This window comes from Lutzomyia longipalpis, chromosome 1 (genome assembly GCF_024334085.1).
Source record: "Lutzomyia longipalpis isolate SR_M1_2022 chromosome 1, ASM2433408v1".
NCBI lineage: Eukaryota > Metazoa > Arthropoda > Insecta > Diptera > Psychodidae > Lutzomyia > Lutzomyia longipalpis.
The window spans coordinates 16,536,175-16,554,410 of NC_074707.1; the positions used below are offsets into that span (position 1 = coordinate 16,536,175).

General features: G+C 31.9%; 1 protein-coding gene across 2 annotated transcripts; it reads right to left on the minus strand.

Moving 5' to 3' along the window:
• Positions 1–615: 615 nt before the first annotated feature.
• On the minus strand, positions 616–18,192 carry LOC129793398 (uncharacterized). Of its 2 annotated transcripts, none has more exons than XM_055833403.1 (8): positions 17,959–18,192; positions 9,920–10,037; positions 7,528–7,714; positions 4,448–4,552; positions 4,101–4,364; positions 3,859–4,027; positions 3,634–3,776; positions 616–2,290 (listed from the first exon to the last, which is right to left on the minus strand). In XM_055833403.1, exons 1-8 carry the CDS (start codon positions 17,978–17,980, stop codon positions 2,171–2,173), a joined length of 1,128 nt encoding a protein of 375 aa, XP_055689378.1. In that variant the 5' UTR covers positions 17,981–18,192; the 3' UTR covers positions 616–2,170. The 2 variants fall into 2 exon arrangements, with proteins under 2 accessions (XP_055689378.1, XP_055689369.1); XM_055833394.1 differs by having other exon boundaries at positions 9,920–10,055; positions 17,959–18,144.
• Positions 18,193–18,236: the final 44 nt, after the last annotated feature.

Sequence of the window (18,236 nt, forward strand, 5' to 3'; positions counted from 1 at the left end):
CAAATAATTTTGTGGTGGACATTTTGGGCAGAATATAATAATTTGTTCATATGTGCTTAGCTATGGGATATTTTATATTATGAGGCTCGTTAAACTTTGAACTTTATGTGAAAATTGGCTGAACTCACCAAAAACCTTTAGTCTCTCAAACATGATCCGTTGAAATTGGCAGTTTTGGATCAAATCGATTTGTCATAAAAAATTCACCAAATCATAAAACTTGAGCCATATTGATACATTTGAGACAAAGTCTCGTCATCTTTCTACGTTTCTTGGACCTTTCTATGGGTTTTGGGGCTTTTAAAAATATTTTAAAATGAAAAGGCCTCAAGATATTTCCGGAGTTCTTTAAAATTTGTTTAAAAATCATTTCATTCAACATGAAAAAAAAAAATCATTTTGGGCAAGAATTTAGAAAATTCAAGAAAACAATTAATATATTATCAGAATTTAAAGTATTTCACTCACCAAAAGTCCTTAAAATTTACGAAGAACATTACTTGCTTGAGCAAGTATTAGCTTCTCACAAAAAAAGGAAAACTTTGGAAACACAAAAATCCGAAAGAAAACCTACAAACGAAAAACAATTAAACATAAATAAAAATTCGAAGAAAATAACTTTCATAAGAAATAAACATCCTTTATTACGCTACACAGCAAAAAAATACAGCATTTAAAATTGATCATGATTAGAGCATTATTTAAGTATTTCTTTCAGTGTCAGTAAATTAACAAATGAGCTCTACAGTCCTTTATGATTTTTTATGCTATTTAATTGAATATTTTACTGCCCTAATTTATAATCTAATGTTGGAACAACTATTTTTTTTTCAGTCTAACTCTGTGTCAATTTTGCATGTTTCCATGGATTTTAATCTACTTATAAATATATCATACGTTAGTTCTTCTCATTTTGACAGCATTATGTAGCTCTCTATATATTCTACATTTTAATCTGCACTAAATTCGCACTCTGATAAATTACTACAAAACTATCGTTTTAGACGTGTGCTCATAGATTCATTTCAAATAATCGCACAAGATTTGTTTTTTGAAACATCCAACATAGTGACATCTACTTAAGGTAAATGGACATAAAATATGTCAAATGTTTTACCAGATCAAAGATGAGTTTATCAGGAAACATTAAGATAAGCTTTGAAGAATGAAAGCATTTAATTCCTTCATTTTTTTTTAAATATTCGACTTTCATTTCTTCTTAGAAATTCATTATTTTCATCAGCGTAAAATCAGCATAAGTAAATAAAATAATAAAATATAGGTACTCTCCAAATTCAAAATTATGCTAAAAACATATTCAGTAGAATTCATTAAGCACAATGTCAACAACTTCACCATTTTTTCTCTCTTTTTCCACATTTTAATTAATATTTCTTTTTATCTCTAAAATATTGATACCCAGTGTACTCAAAAAATATATTATGAAGTGTTATAAAATAAATTGATTCCAAACCAAAGAGAATTTATTTTGATTTACAGAGAAATTGCAGAAATAACTGAATAATAATTTGATTGAAAACAAGCGAGAGCTTCCTCTGGGAAATCAACGCCATCCAATTCAATCACAAAAGCATCAACACCAAAATGAAATTTCTACACTAGAGGGAGGTTTTTTTTCGTAGGTAGATAGCACGGAATATGTGAAATTAATTTTCCAAAAATATGCACTTTTCTACGGAAGTTTATGCTGCTTTTTGTGATAATTAAATCCTCATTTAGGAATATAAACGTTCCTGATATAACTATGATATATTTTGTACAATAATCAGGACGGAGCATTTGCTCATTAAAGAACCTGAATTTATATAACATTTTGTGTCACTTCTTTTTGTTTAATATTAATTGTAAAATATATACTTAAATTGATAAAATACAACCTATTTAAGTGTTCCAATAAGGAATGTCTCTGTTAAATATATTCGTGAATGATCCTGCTCGTATTTTGCTATGTTTCTTTTAAGGCAATACACATCAATTTAAGTACAAGTTTGTAGAGTGATTTCTGAAAGGATAAATTTGTGCTCTCTGTGTGTGCTTCAAATAATATTCCCCATTTAGTATATATATTAATTTAATGCACTTTCTCAATTTACTTAAGTTGTCCTCACGTTTGCTGGTAAAAGAAGGCCGCATTATAGTGCTGAATTATTTATATAGGTCGTCGTACCCCACTGCGTTGTGCCAAAACTGACTCGCCATTCTTCAATTCCATCGCCAATTTATATCCCAATTCGGGTCGACGATCACGACCTTCCACCATTGCTTTCACCTTAAAAATTATTCCGCGCGAAGAGTGGCAAAAAGGAAACAGGAGGAAATTTTATTATTTATGAATGAAAACAAACACCAAAAGTCAATAAGGAAATTCACACGATACATCCGTGATTCTAGATACTAAATTCACCAAACTAAAAGCAAAATAGAGTGTGACTTTCACTCCTTTCACTCTCGACAAAAAAAGTAGATAGGAATAAATTGATTGATAGGGGAGACTTGGGCTTAATTAAGCTCTCTTTCGTAAAGAACAATAATACTTGGTATGCCACGATTATATATTAAACAGAAAATTAACTCGGATTCCTTCATTGTATGACAATTTTACTTTTCTCGAAAGGATTCAATTATTCACTCTTAAAAAAAACTTTCGTTAATAACATTGAAATAATCAGTGAAAGACTATCTTAACAAAATATTATCAGTTAATTCAACCAATTTAATGAAAGAACAAAAGATCTGATTTAAATGGTCAAAAACGCCAAAGTTTTCAGATAGGGTTAAACAGTCGAAGTAATAGAAATTATTCGATTAAAATAAAAGAGGAAACAGTTAAAATAACGCAATCAAATAGTGAAAAGCCTAGAAGTTATTCAGGGAAATGAAAATATAGCAGATTTCAATCAAATTACATTTTCATCAAAGTTATTTCACCAGATTAATTAGTCAAATTCATAAATAGACATTAATTCTGTTCAAACAGATATTAATTAAAAAAGTTAAAAAGACCGAAGTTTGACTGAAGTACTTTAGTGGAAGATATTTGACAGTTGGTATTTTAAACTGAAATTCTTTTAATAGTGTGAAAGAAGAATTTCAAACCTTCTTCCGCAAAATTTCAACAATTTCTATCAAGAATTAACTTATTGAAAAAATTTTGAAATCAGATTTCGCAAAAACTTGATGAAAAGCAATTTTCTAAAAACTTTTAGAAAATCTTAGGTATTTCTTAAAATTAATTAATAAATGGACAAAAAATTAATAAATATTTCTTCTTTGATGATATAATTAATGTAATATTGCTGGAAAAAATATTTACTCAATGGCTGACAACTTTGAATAATTCCTCAATGAAAAGTTTTTTTCCAGACAAACTCAATGAATTTGCTGACTAATCTAATTACACAACCTTTAAAAAAATCGAAAAAATATATAATAATTGATGAGCAAATAGACCTTTCGCAGATAGATTAACAGAATCGCTAAAATTTATTATTTGCGTAATATAAAATAAATCAGTTGTACCCCAATCTCCCCTATTTATTTTACGCACTCTTCCCAAAATAAATTGACGGAAATGGGAAAATATTTCATTTTTCTATAAATAAATAAACTTACCTCTCGTGATTGTACTATGACACCATTATTGGTCACAACTGTTTCTCGGGTACATTCAATATCTTTGAGATCAACACCTCGACAGCAATCCTCAATGAGGATTGTTCTGTAGCCTGCCGAAAGGGCATCAGCTGCAGTTGCACCTTTAGAGATAAATTTACTTTATGATACAGTACATCCTTCCTCCATATATGAACTTCTCATGCCAAAGGTCAAATATCTTACCAACGCAAACATCAAAAGCCAAACCACAGACGTAAATGTCAGTGATCCCCCTTGTTTTCAGCTGGGAACATAGTGTTGTATCGGAAAGCTTCTTGTTATCCCAGAACACAGAGTAGGAATCAACATCGGGATTGGTGCCTTTGTAGACCTTAATGCCATTCTCAACGACCTAAAATGTGCGCATTTGAAAATATAATAAAATCTCTCATTCAAAAAGTTTAAATTGAAATTCATATCAGCACCTTTAGATCTTTGTGCAATTCCGCACCCCATGAATCCTGAACACAGTGCCTTGGCCAGAGTCGCTGCTTCATTGGCGGTGGTCCAGCAAAAATTACCGTGTCATACACTTGAGCATTGTCAGCATCAACGGGGCTTGAGTGGTGCAAGGGGCGCTTCTTCACATTATCAATGAACGACACGTGGTCGCTTGGGTGCCAATCCAGTGAATAAAATACCGTATCAAAATCCACACTTTCCAGCAACTTATTAATAGGAGCTAGAACCTATATAAAGATGAAAAAGTATTATACATAAATCACCCCCTCAACGACGACGGAGCTTCGCCACCACACCACCCACACCCTACCTCAAGGCCATTTTGTTGCGCACTGCAATTGCTTATATTTAGGGAGCCACTGATAAAATCATTTTGCACATCAACAATGAGGAAGGCATTTGTCGGTCGTACAATCTGAAAAGAAAGAAAAAAAAAGAGGAGAGATACTCCTTGAAAATCCTCCACTCATTATTCCGCGTGCTCCATCAGATTGTGAATACAGTGACGCTTAAATTATACTCCCAACTACTCTTCCGCACAATCTTCTTCACACTGCCAAGTTGCCGCTTAAGTGTGCTCTTGTGCCATAATTTTGCAAAAGATAATCTAATATGGGGAGAATAAAAGAAAAAAAACTTGCAACTCCAACTTAGCATCTTCCCCACATATCTCTCTCCCTTTAGTACTCCTTAATTAAGCAATTTAATGTTAATGATTTGAATTTCAATTTGCATGATAAATACAGGAATGTGAGGTATGCTCAGTATTCCACACAATGTGTGTAGTTAGCAAAATAAATTAGTACCGCAAAGTTCAGAGGTCATTCAGTGGTTTAACAATACTATAACTACATAAATTGTTGAAACATCTTGGAGGCAAATTGACCCGCATGTCAAACAATTCAGTTACATTCTCGTAATCCCTTTATGTTAATGTTATGCAATTTACTCAATGAATTGTTCTAGTTATCTCAGAAATGTTATTCATAAACGTTACCTATGTTTTGATTGAGTACACTATATTATAGGGGAGATTGGGCCTTTAGTTTGAGTAATTATTTAGACCTCTCACTTAATTATATTGAAGGAGATGCTATACTAAATTTAATAACTTCACAATATCCTATTCTTTGCGAAATTTTAAGATTTTCATTCGTTTTTTATTATTTTTTTTTTATTAGGGGAGTATTCCGTAACTAATAAAAAATATTTGTTTGAATTTGGCGCGCGACCATGGCAGAATAGGAAAGATGGTGAATTTTAAAGTTGAAAAAGGAAATGTGGGGAAAATTAAAGATTGGCGACAAAAAATGAGAGATCGAACTAGGAAAAGGCAAAATGAACGAATGCAAATAGATTTGTTCAATAAGAAATGTAAAATATTGGATAAGGGTTTTTTTTTAATCTGCTTTAACATAAAACCAAAAAGACTTCAAATGTAGAAAGATGCGGCAATAATTAGACCATTAAATGGAGTTAAAACTTAAGTCTACTTAATAAACGAATACAAATTAAATTAAGTAAAAAAAAAAGCAATTTTTTCAACTTTATGCGGAACTTTGTAAGTCCGAATAAGACCATCTCAAACTTAAAAATAAGTTTTATGAAAAACTGAAACATAATTCCTTGTCTTTGATTTTGTCTTAATTTATTTATATGTAAATATAAACAGTAGATGGCTATCAGAATAAGACAACGCAAGGTTAATTTAAAGAAGGAGAGTCTATCAATCTCTCAAATCAATCAGTTAGGCAAACGTGTGAGAGAGTATTTTTTCTATATTAATGCGGCATGACATAGAAAATCATAATTAATAATGATTAATGATCAAGCTATTCATCAGTTCCCAATTATTTCCTCCAATACCCCATTTTTTAAGGATTTCTTCCAATTACTTTGCACAACGTCCTTTATTTCATTAAAAAATATATTTTATTCATCAATACAAAAATTTAATACGTACCTACCCATTATAATGAAAACAATGGCTTAAAAACTAAAATTTAATTTTTGCAGTTCGTTAAAATTTCAGTTAGAGAACAATTTCGAGATTTTAATGAGACATTCAGCATTGAAAAGTTAACTTGAAAATGGACGCCAATTCGGGACTAATATTGGTATCCAAGTTTTTTTTGGTGAGAGAGAATCCCAGCCTTCAATCTTAATTATCTTCTATTCTGTTTCCCGAATATTCGTATGTACCACAATAGAATGATGAAGGCTGTATTCATATCCCTTTTCCAACAATAGGGAGATTTCGGAATATCGATTTGCCGATTTAATTTAAATAGTTTGTTAAAGATGGTATGGGTTTGTTTTAAATATTTATTAAAATTCAATTTGTTTAACTGAAATTGGAAAAGAAAGAAAGATGAGAGAGTTCAAGAAGAGTTTTGAAATTTATTTTGTGAAATTTTATGGAAATTGAATGGGAATTAACCTTCCTAGACAGCGTTGTAATCAATAAATTATGATTTCAATCATAAATTTTAAACAGTTTAATGAAAAAATTATTATGTTTATCCCAATAAAGCATAAATAATTGTGTGAAGTAGGCAATTCTGCTAATTAAGGAACAAATCATCGAATTTCTTACGCCGGCTCAAAAACAATTAATTGGTGCAAAAATTGAACCCACACTCCCCTAATATGGGTCACCTTGCTGATTAATACCAAATTTAATGGTTTAATTAACATTTATAACTAAGTATTGTGGTAGATACAAAATTAGATGCTTAATTTAACGCATAAATCATATTTTCCGGTAAAAGCTGCGAATTAATTACTAGGCACTTTTTAAGCATCATTAGCACAACAAACCAATTTAAATGTAATGAAGAAAAATTTCCATAAAGTCATTTCAACATAATAGACTCCCTGCAACGCATATGTAATGTACGAAGGGTCTAACACGAATGCGATTGTTTAATTTTTCGCGCCAAGGTAACCCATTTATCCTGCTCGAGTAGCAAAAACCCATAAAAGGATACCTTTACGTGGTATTTCTGATTTATCATCACGCATGTTGAAATGCCATATTTCAAATTTTCTCAAACTATACCAGAAAATCGTAAAACTGTGAAGCAGTGACTAAGGTGTATTCATTGTGTTTTTATTGATTCATTGATTTTCTGCGTGCATATTAATTTCTCCCTCTCTCTCTTGCCTCATACTAAAATAGCCTTTTATATTTTTCATACTTTTGTCACTAATATTGTGAAGATTGTGCCGTAGAAAAATTTTATGATTTTTCTACTTTTCTAAAAATATATCCAAAAAAAAACGTATTTTATGCTGTGAGAATTTTCTTTCAAAGTCCTTTTGAGGGATTTTATTTGATAAAATTTTCATGCGGAAATTTTTGATGGGGCGGGTATTACAGTGGCTTACCGTCTTTATCCAATTATTCCAGCAAAATTGAAATTCATCCCGATCTATGAAGCCGTCAGCATTTTTGTCAAAGACCGCAAACATGTGCTCCAGCCAATCCGGTGGGACAACATAAATGTGACCCTTATCATTCCTGAAGAGGGCTCGACATATTAGGGTGAACTCCGATAAGGACAGTCGGTCGTCTCTGGAATTATTAACATAACAAAAGCCACACACACCACATCAATATGTAGGTGTAATAAAATTGAAAATGCTTCGAGGCATAGTGCATGCATTGAATGCCATTCCCGGAGTTTTGCATCACAAAGCATTAAATAGAGGTGTGTCAAATAAAATGGCAAATTGATTGGAGGTCTACCATAAAGAAAATCTAAAATTAGAATAATTCTATATAGAGCTTTCAAGGAAATGCATGAAACAATACCACAAAGATTCATCTCTCTTTTTTTTACATTTTGATATTTCCATTTAGAAAATATTTTCCAAACTACAAATAAAATAAAATAAAAATCAAATGCAATCCCCACTTAATAAAAAAAAACATTTTTCCACAATAAAATTGCTCGAAAAAAATTAAATAAATTCAAATGAAATGGGGTTTTATTCATCCCCTTTCTTTCTTATTTTCGCAGAGCAATTGAACATTTTGATGTTGAATTTCTCATGCATTTTTATTCAATCGATAGACCCAAATTCGGTAAATATTCAGATGTTATTTGAACGTCTTCTCCCATTCGACATTTGCAGAGACTTGCAAAATAAATTCCTTAAATAAATAAGCAGCTATTTACTCGTCTACATTGGTACATGTATGTATATCTTAATTTCACAACATGGCACAACAAAATTTTCTTTTTCACTTCAAAAGAAATTTAATCATAAAAGTGTGAAAAATGGAAAATGGGGAGGAAAACATTAAATACATTGAAAAATCTATCTTCAAATCATAGCGGAATGATTGATATTTGTAATTGTTTGTAGCAAATAAATAAATTTGGAGCAGGGCTCTGTCTGATTGAGACTCAAATAATATCTCATTCGGACTCAAAAATACATTATTTGGACGAAACTTTTACATAATTTGGACGCATTTTTTATCTAATCTTAACGACAAAATATACCTAAAGAAGCCTAATCCCAATAAGGCATTTGAATTCGAATTACGCATATTTGCGTCCGCAAAAATTTTATCCAATTTGGAAATAAAAATTAACCCTTTTGTTTATTGAAGTTTGTTGAATTACATAAAAATTTAAGAAATATTTTTTTCTTATCAAAAATTTAGGGATGATGTAATATGTATCTAAGGAAACTTGCATTTAAAATTTTCTTTTATCCTTTAGTCTCTCTAGAACTCTTAGACATATGAAAATTTTATTTTGCACTATTTTAATTAATTAGAATGGATAGATAAGAATAGGTACTGCCTGATTTTATTTTTTTTTTCAATTTCAGATCTTATTTTTATGCTTTTAAATCCTATTAAGTGGGAATAAAAACATTGAAATATAGTATTTATTTAATTAATAAATGTTTCACTTTATTTCAACTTTTTATATGCGAAAGAGATACTGAAAATAATAAAATTTAATTAAAATTAAAATTAGCCATTTTTTATTTGTTTTATTCAGTTAAATCTTTCACCAAATACTTGAACAAAACAAAACTTTTTTCTAATAATTTAGAATTGATTTTCTAAAAAATAGAATTATCAAACCTAGACAAGAATCAAGATTAAATTATTGATTCTAGGGGAGACTGCAGAGAGTTCTAGCCCCCGCCTAGTCCCAAATAACGTGCTTGTACATTGCAACCCGCCCCCAATTCTGAATTAAAAAAAGAATTTTCAAATTTTAATTTTGGTAATTTTAAACGCTCTCTGCATCTTTTATGAACACGAAACTTCAGCTAATATTCAAAATTATAAATGCAGATGAGCTCGAAAACGAACACCTAGTGTTGTACTCTAAATATTTCAGAAGTTGAGTAACTTTAGAAATACATATTCTGGAGAAATAAGGCAAAACTTCTCCATAAGAAGAGAACTTTATAAAATTTTTCTCTGCATATCATATTTTATTAATAAGATTTCTTCGCACTCAACTTTATGGGCAGGTTATTAAAAGCGGCAAGTCTAGCACTATTTCAAGAGCATAACTTCTTCCCACCATTTTCACTTTATACTATAGAAAACTTTTGATAAGCATTTTCATATTTCCACACGCACGTAAGGAAAAGCACGAAAGGTGCTGCAAAAAATACTTTTTCTTCATCCTTCACTAACATTCCTATTGTTGCGTCATTTTCTCTTGGAACTTTCACAAAATTAACATTCAAAAAAGGATGCAAAAGGAGCAGAAAAAATTAAGGAAAAAAATGAAAAACTCACCCGTCCTTATCGAAAGCAGTGAAGCACGCGTCCATTGTTGTGAATTGGTGATCTTCCACTGATTTATGGAGTGAATCCATGACGAAGGCGCTAAGCCCATTGGTAAATACTGCGTTTGCTGTTAAGAAAGCTCGCGCTGAATTATCGAAATAACAAATTTTCTGTAACATGCGCACTTAATATATCCTCCAAGCCTCAAGCACTAACATATCAATGTGATTGTACGGTAACAAACAAACGCGATTACACAACGATATTATCCAAAATATATACGCAGCATTTTGTCATATTATCATGCCAATGTGTTAAGTTTTTTGTGTCTTTTGTGTAATTTTCCAAACCAATACTATTATTAGAATTTCCATGGAAAAAACTGAATGACTAGCTCCATACTATGAATGACTATAGCACTCCTAAATTACGTACCACGTCAGCAAACCCATACACAGCGAACCGCGCAAATATAAAAGCTAATATACAATAGACACCTAATTTATGTACCTCTTTTTACTACTTTTTGTATTAGGATGAATTACATATGTACATACAATGTAGCATGGATATAGAACATTTGTGAAGAGTTCGTATATAATGCAGAATCAAATCAAAACTTAGATTAGATTAGAATATTTTTCTAAAATAGAACATCGTAGTTTTAAAATAAAAAAAATATTATTTTTTAATATTCTATTTGTAGGATTTAGCAAAGTCTTGTGTCAAGGGCTATTTATTTATTTAAACTGAAGAACATAGAATTTATCAAGTGAGTATTTGACCTCTAAAAGGAGATTATTCAGGCATATATGGGATAGGACCTGATTCAAGGAAACAATTATGACTCATATTATCTTTTGGTGAATCAGAAAAGGATAAGGAATCACCAAACAAAATTTCTATTTTTCCTACGATCAGATAAAAAACATCCGGCAAAGATTAGGGGAACATGGCCCAATTCCGACCTCTTTCGGTCTTTTTTTTTCCAATTCGCTATTACTTAAAACTGATAAAACTAAACTTATGGGAGTAAAAAGAGCATTAAATAAGGTTTAAAATGGTACCAAATTTAAGAATAATGCTTTTTATTTTATACCATTTTTTCTCACTCTGCGCGGACCTTTAGAGGTCGTAATTGGGTTACGTTCCCCTTCCCTTAAAATGCATAAATAAAAGCTGCCATTGCAAATTTAATTCCTAAATAAAATTCAATTTTTATTCCTTTAAAAGTTTCAAAACGGGCAATTTCCGCCTATATTTTTGCATTTTGTGGGAAATTCCTGAAAGCTTTTCTCCATCTTAATATATAAAGCTGAAAAGTCTGTCTGTCTGTCTGTCTGTGGCACATGAACTCCTCCGAAACGGCTGGGCCGATCTTGATGAAATTTGGTATGGGGGTAGAGGGGGTCAATACAAGTTGCAAGCGCTATATGGGATTCCGCCCCAACCCCCCTTTATAGCGCCCCCACAGAAAAATTGATTTTTCCCCATTTTCTACCTGCTGAAGGGTCAGATAACGGGATTTTTTTTATTTTTAGAATTTCTCGGGGTACCGTATTATTCATCCCCCCTACTAATATACGCCCCCCTTTTATAGCTTAAAATGGTGATTGCTCACACGTGATTGGGGGCTCGGGTTGACTAGTGTAATTACATTGGAAAATTGTAAGACTTTTGGTAATTTTTTTTTGATTCCCTAGAAAATATATATATGTACATATATGCAGGTTAAAATCTGTTTCCTCTACCCAGAGCAACACCCATATAAGCCTGAATAGAATACCCTCCTTTATGAACAGAAAAAAATCGGTTATGTGGTTCTGCTGCAAATCTTCTTCGTTTTAAGGTCCTTTTTAATCCCCTCTCTTTGTATTTCCTTTAAGATTTCTAGGTGTTTTGAGGCCCTAAGAAAAAGGTCTTCTTACGTTGAAAATTTTATATTATTCTCGAGTACCTCCCCGAAATAACCTTCTGGAGAACTTGAGTTTTCAATTTTAGAAAAGTGTACCACTCCACCCCTCCGTCCCCTACTCAAATTTCTGCCTTCTGTCTGTTCCAGGATTTGCATAGAGAAAAATCGGAATTTAGTTCCCCACCTTTCTGTGTACAAAAATATACATGATTTTTCATACACAACGGTGGTGTAGCGATGGGTTTGGGGTAGTGGGTGGTGAGTGAACAGAATGATTGGCTGGATGTTGAAAAGTTGAGTGGATGGAAGTAAATAGGGTGGATGGGCTATTGCTCGGAATGAAATTAGGGGTTGATTAAGAAAAAAAGGAAATGTTTGTTTTTTCACGGCTTTTGGTTGGTTATAGTGGAAAATAACAGACTATGTGCGTTTTGTAGTGAATGTAAAAAAAAAGGTTTCTCTTAAAATTCAGAACAAGTATTCTCATCTATGCAAAATAAAACGCTGAAGCCGCACCTTTTGATAGAACGTAATTGAAAGCATAAATCTACAAATAATCGGGAAATGAATAACGAGAAAAATTTATGATGGTAAAATAAAGAAGCTTTCTGATTATTTGATAAATATTCAAACAACAATTTTAAGTCTTTAACTTCAGTGCAAGGATAGTTTAAACAGCATCCGTATACATAAATTAATACAGAGGACTTTCTAAGAGGGTAGAGCTTCTTCACCCTCTATGTAATAAACAAGTTATATTTTATTTAGAGGGATACAGTTTGATGGCTTCCTGTGGTTGAAGTGCAATTTCCTCCCCAAAACATAATTTCAAAATAACCCTTAACTGCTTGCAAGCAATTAAATTCAAGAGGAAGACTTTAGAATATCCGGAGAATGCAAGAAGAATTTTTATTACAATTCTGAGAATTAATTAGTGGACTTATGAATCTTCCGGGCTAAAAGGTTTAATTGTGTAATATATTTCAAAATAATTGCATGAGAATCGCAACATCAGTTAGGAAAAAAAAGCTCTCCAGGAAGATTTTTTTCTGAGCTTTTTCTACGTACTTTTATTTTAAGTATTAAAGTTAGAAGTTCAAAAAGAAAAATTATTGTATTCTTTACACCACCCACACTTTTCTTTCGTTAAACGAAAACTCGTTTTTTTTTATTTCAGGTATTTAACGATTTTTTTTTGAGAGCTCACATAAATTTTCCTTTCAGCATTGGAAAGGAAATGAAAGCAAAAGGATGTGAGCATAACAAGCCCTTAAAAATTCCCGAATTCGTCGAATACCTTGAATATGATTTAACATGCCAATCTTCATACATTCTTCTCTTGTGTATGTATAAAAGAAAAGGAAGTATAATAAATTAAATTACCTATCTATGTTGAGATACCGACATCTGTGTATGTAGGATATATTCACATAAGAAAATGTACTGGTAAGCTGACCAAGCTTACGGGAGCTGTGTTTCTTTCAGTGTACCAATTTTGTGAGAGCAAACTAGAACGCGAATTAATTTAAATACGCGCAAAGTCGGGAAAAGTTGAAAAGTCATACCCTAAGAAATGTTTGGAAGGCCATATCTCGAGAACGGATCCATAGATTTTCATAAATTTTTTTTTGTTTGAAAGGTCTTGAACTCAGCTATAACATATCGAAAAATGAAGAAAATTTATGTCGCCATTTTCGAAAAATTCGAGTTCGAAATTTTCGAAAACTTTGTTTTCGATTTTAGCGCCTCTTGCGGTCATTTCTCGAAGTTGCAATGTTCTAGACATTTGTAGGGTTTCACGAAACCTTTCATTTGCGCTTGAGTTGATCAAGATCGGACTTGTAGAACTCGAGATATGACATGCCAACTTTGGAAGGCTATATCTCGAGAACGGATCCATAGATTTTCTTCATTTTTGGCATGAAGCTAGATAATATGGTCAGCTACAACATATCAAAAAATGAAAAAAATTTATGTCGCCGTTTTCGAGATATTCATCGAAAACTAATCGAAAATTTTGTTTTCGATTTTTGGCCCCCTAGCGGTCACTTTTGAAACTTCGGATGTTCTAGAGAGTTGTAGGGTTTGTTGAGATCTTTCATTTGACCCCGGGTTGATCAAAATCGGTCAAGCCGTTTTCGAGTTATGGTCGATTTTCGATGAAAAATTGTGGCGGCCATATTGACTAAACGGCTTGACCGATTTTCGAAAGTGAGGTATCGTTGGAAAGCTCTTGATGTCCCCTATAACATATAAAAATTTCAGATTTTTACCTATTACAGGGGTTGAGATATAGCGAAAACAAAATTTTGAGGTTATCCAAAATGGCGGACGCGGGGGTGGGGGGTAAAATTTGACATCATAATCGGATGTCTTCCAGTCGATATTTAAACTTTGCCGTTTACCGCAAGTCTCTATCTATTACCGTTCTCTTGCAATTTAGCTCTGAACTCCGGACGGACGGCCGGACGGCCGGACGGCCGGACGGCCGGAAAAAAAAATTTTTGGCGCATACGTTTTTTGGAATGTGGGGACCCTAATTCGTGCTCATCCCAAGTTTGAGCCCGATCTGACGACTTTCGATTTTGCTCGGTACACAAAAGCTGTGTCTAAAAGAAACACAGCTAAAATTGAAGAATTTCGGCGAAATGTGATAGTGCAGAGGTAAAAACTTTCCACCAAATTAAAACACTTTTCACGTGCGCGCGTAGTCCTCGAAAGCATCGCCTTATATGGAAAAATGTTAAATCATTTCCATTTCCGCTACATAATTTTGGAAATGAGAAAACTTTTGCAAGGTTTTTTCGTGAAAACTCCTTCACGAAAATCTCCGTGACTGATTGAGTAATTGCATTCAACATTAAAGCGCCCCGTTGCTAATTTCACCTATGACCTTTGCATACAAGTATGTAAGTGAATCAAGTCTATAAATAGACTTCCACCCTCATCCCCCCATTTCACATTATAATTTCCTGTGTGCGAACCACCACCGTGAGTTTGATTTTCATGAAAATTGGATGAAAAGTACGGCAATTAATTGCTAAAATATATATGAATAGTTTGTAGACTCTATTGTGTTTGGGGATGATGAAGCAATTTTGGGATTATATTTACGAATTAAGGCTTTGAAACTCCTGTTTTTGTTGTTTTTGTGTTTTTCCGTCTCACGTATTATGTTTGATTTACAAGAGTAGAGTAGAGTAATAATTAAATGATTTAATTTGATAATTACATTGACTTTTAACACATGATTGCTTCACAAGAACAATGAATAATGTCTACTTTCGTCCAAAAATAGTTTTATTGATTTTCTTGTCGATTTAACTTGCAATTTTTTAAGCTTTTTTTCTTAAAGTTACTATGAATATGAAGGAGCTTATTAATTTTATACTTTCATTTGATTATTTTAAAATAGAAAAGTAAACACGGAAAATTATAGATCATAAAATGATCATAAAAGCAAAGCAAAATTTTCATTTCCGAGTGACATCAGCACAGGTAATACATGGAAAATATTGGCACAAAAATATATAAACCACGCCCCTTCATATAATATTTTAGGGAATGTAACACACGGGATTTAACTTTTAGAAATTCCCCGCTAGTACTAAAATTCGGAGACGTATGACCACTTTCTTCGGGTCTACAAATTGTATTTATAGATTAATCTATTTAGAAATTTTACATCCCTTTTGCCAAATTAAAATAAGAGATCTTTAACCCTTTCGCGTTTTTTGGGTCATACGCAGACCTAAACGTGAAATATTTTATTTTTTCAATTATTTATGAATTTAATTGTTTATTAAAGTTATCACTGCATCAAATTCAGGCAAAAGGGGCCAAAGAAGACGTTCAGACTGAGAAAAGTCCTCTGAAAACATCCACAGTATAAATATCATGATAAAAGAGTGCATGTTTCAATGTTTTTATGTGTCATGTTGGATGCGAAAGGGTTAAACAAAAGCTGTTTAAAAGAAATTTCTACTATTTTTTAGCTGTGATTCTTTTTTTAAATTCAATCAATGCGTTTTAAGAATTCTAGTCATTGTGAACTTTAGATTTTTTAAATTTAATTTTAATAGGGAAAATTATAGGAAATTTAATATGAAAAATTGACCGAATTTATCTTGTTTCAGATTCCTTTACTTTCAATTTCTACTTTCAAGAATTTTATTTTTTCTTTAATGACAAACAAGTCTTTAGAAAGAATCAAAAGGTAGAGAAAAAAAATACGACAAATTATTTTAAAAAAAAATTGCAAAAAGATCTTCAACACTTTCGTATCCATCGAAACAAGCGATCTTTTCATCAAGATTATTTTATGAGCACTGTTAGAGGGCATTTCTCAGTTAGAACGTCTTCTTTGGCCTCATTTACGTTACTTCAACGCATTTCTATTTAAAAAAAATAAAACAATGCATTTCATTATGACCAAAAGAACGCGAAATGGTTAATCGAACAATTATCTGAAATATGTAAATCTATTTATTGATTTTTTTTTTCTAAATAAAAATTACTGAATTACTGCCTACAAAGAAATTAAATTAGTATAAAATCACATTTGCACAGGGCTGGATAAACTTTTAGGGAATTTTAGGGAAAAAGTGAGGAAATTTATTTGAAAATGACCTTCTTCCGGTACCATCAGTAGTAGTTTAGAAGGAAGTCCTTTTCTTGCTCCTCTCTTCTTCACAATAATAGTTTTCAACAAAAATGGTGTATGGGGTAAAATGGTGAATGTGAAAAAAAAATTAATATCTCAAAAAGTAGTGACTACTAATCTCTCTAGTTTTGTCAGTAGTTGTACTTTATACCTCTGCCTAAGCCTAGAAAGTTTTATGATAACTGATACATTTGAAAAACAAATTTTTCGAATCTCAAAATTACTCCGACCTCTCAACTACAAATTAAGTTTTGGCGAAATTCTCTGTAATTTTTTTTGATCCAAATGCATTTTTAGATAGAGTAACTATTGCTAAACACGAAACTAATCTGAATTTTCCAAAAAAAAATCCGACCTTTCCCATAGAACACTGATAGTAAAAACTACCCCTTGGGGCAAAATGGTGAATTTGGTGTTTTTAAAAAAAAAAAAAAAAAACTTTAAAGATTTTTGAAAAAAAATATTTTTCTTAAAATAGTATAACTATTACATACCTACTAAAACTATTATAAACTAAATAAATTAAAAAGAAAATTCTTAAATTTAACTTTTTTTTGTATTTTTTTAATAAAAAAAAAGTTTTAATTGTTACATAAATCTCTCTATTTCAATAGATATTATAGTGCCTAGCTAAAATAATTTCATTAAATTAAGATTAGTGAATTTAAAACGCAATTAACCGTTTTACCTCAGGATTTTTGGAACAGGCAAAAGAAGGGTTTGGAAAATGGCCTGAAAAAGCATTTTCCCATTGAGATAGAGAAAAATCGTCTGAGACAAAGTTGTAGCCCGGAAAATTTCCTATAAGATAGTTCTCATGGGAAATCTCAAATATTTCCATGGAACTCAGGAAAAATTATCTCCCAAAAATTCACCGAATTACCCCAGGTTCCCCTATAACCGTTGGAAAAATACTTTTTTTTTTGTAAATTGACAGAAAATAGCCCGCAAATCAACGATTTGTTTTAAATTGATCAAATTAAATAATTTTAACGCACCCAAAGGCAAAAAATGCACAATCATCCAAATTAAATTTCCCGCCAAAAAATGAAAGAAAAAAATCCAGCGATAAGAGATTTTTTCAAAGCACTGAAAGAACATAAAAATTAATTGGGGAGATGACAAAAATGCAATAATCACATTTAATCCCGTTTTTTCGTTCCCAAATTTCCCCCCAAAAAAATTGTAATGAGGCGATTGCAAGAATGTTGCAATCGCTGCAATACTCTGCGTCTGCGTACTTCCGGTCTATCCGGTCTTGAAAAAATGAGGTTAAGTTGTAAACAAAAATTCTAAAATGTTTTTTTGCGACTGATTTTCCCCAGGAAGCAACACTTTAATATTTTCGCGCTGCTAATGAGTGGTACGACCCGTACAATTACATAATTTATTAAAAACACATCTGACTCATTGCTGAATGGGCAGTTGTGTAATTAAGCTGAGGAGGCTAACAGGAGGTGCCCAACATACCTTTTTCCGGAATATCCCTCATTTTTGCAATGATGCACTTTCCTGCAATTTGATCAATATGTTGCGTTGATTGTTCTCTTATCACTTTCAAGTACACTCAGCACGTGAATGGGGATCATAAACTCTAATTTTTAAAGACAACCAATCTCTCGTGCTTCACTCCACTCAATGACAAACTCTTCTGCTCTCTCTCGCCTATCTCTCCACACCCAACCACGTCATTCATTCGAAATCAAATCGCATTTTTAGTTGTTGTAGAAAAGCTAAAAGGCCATACA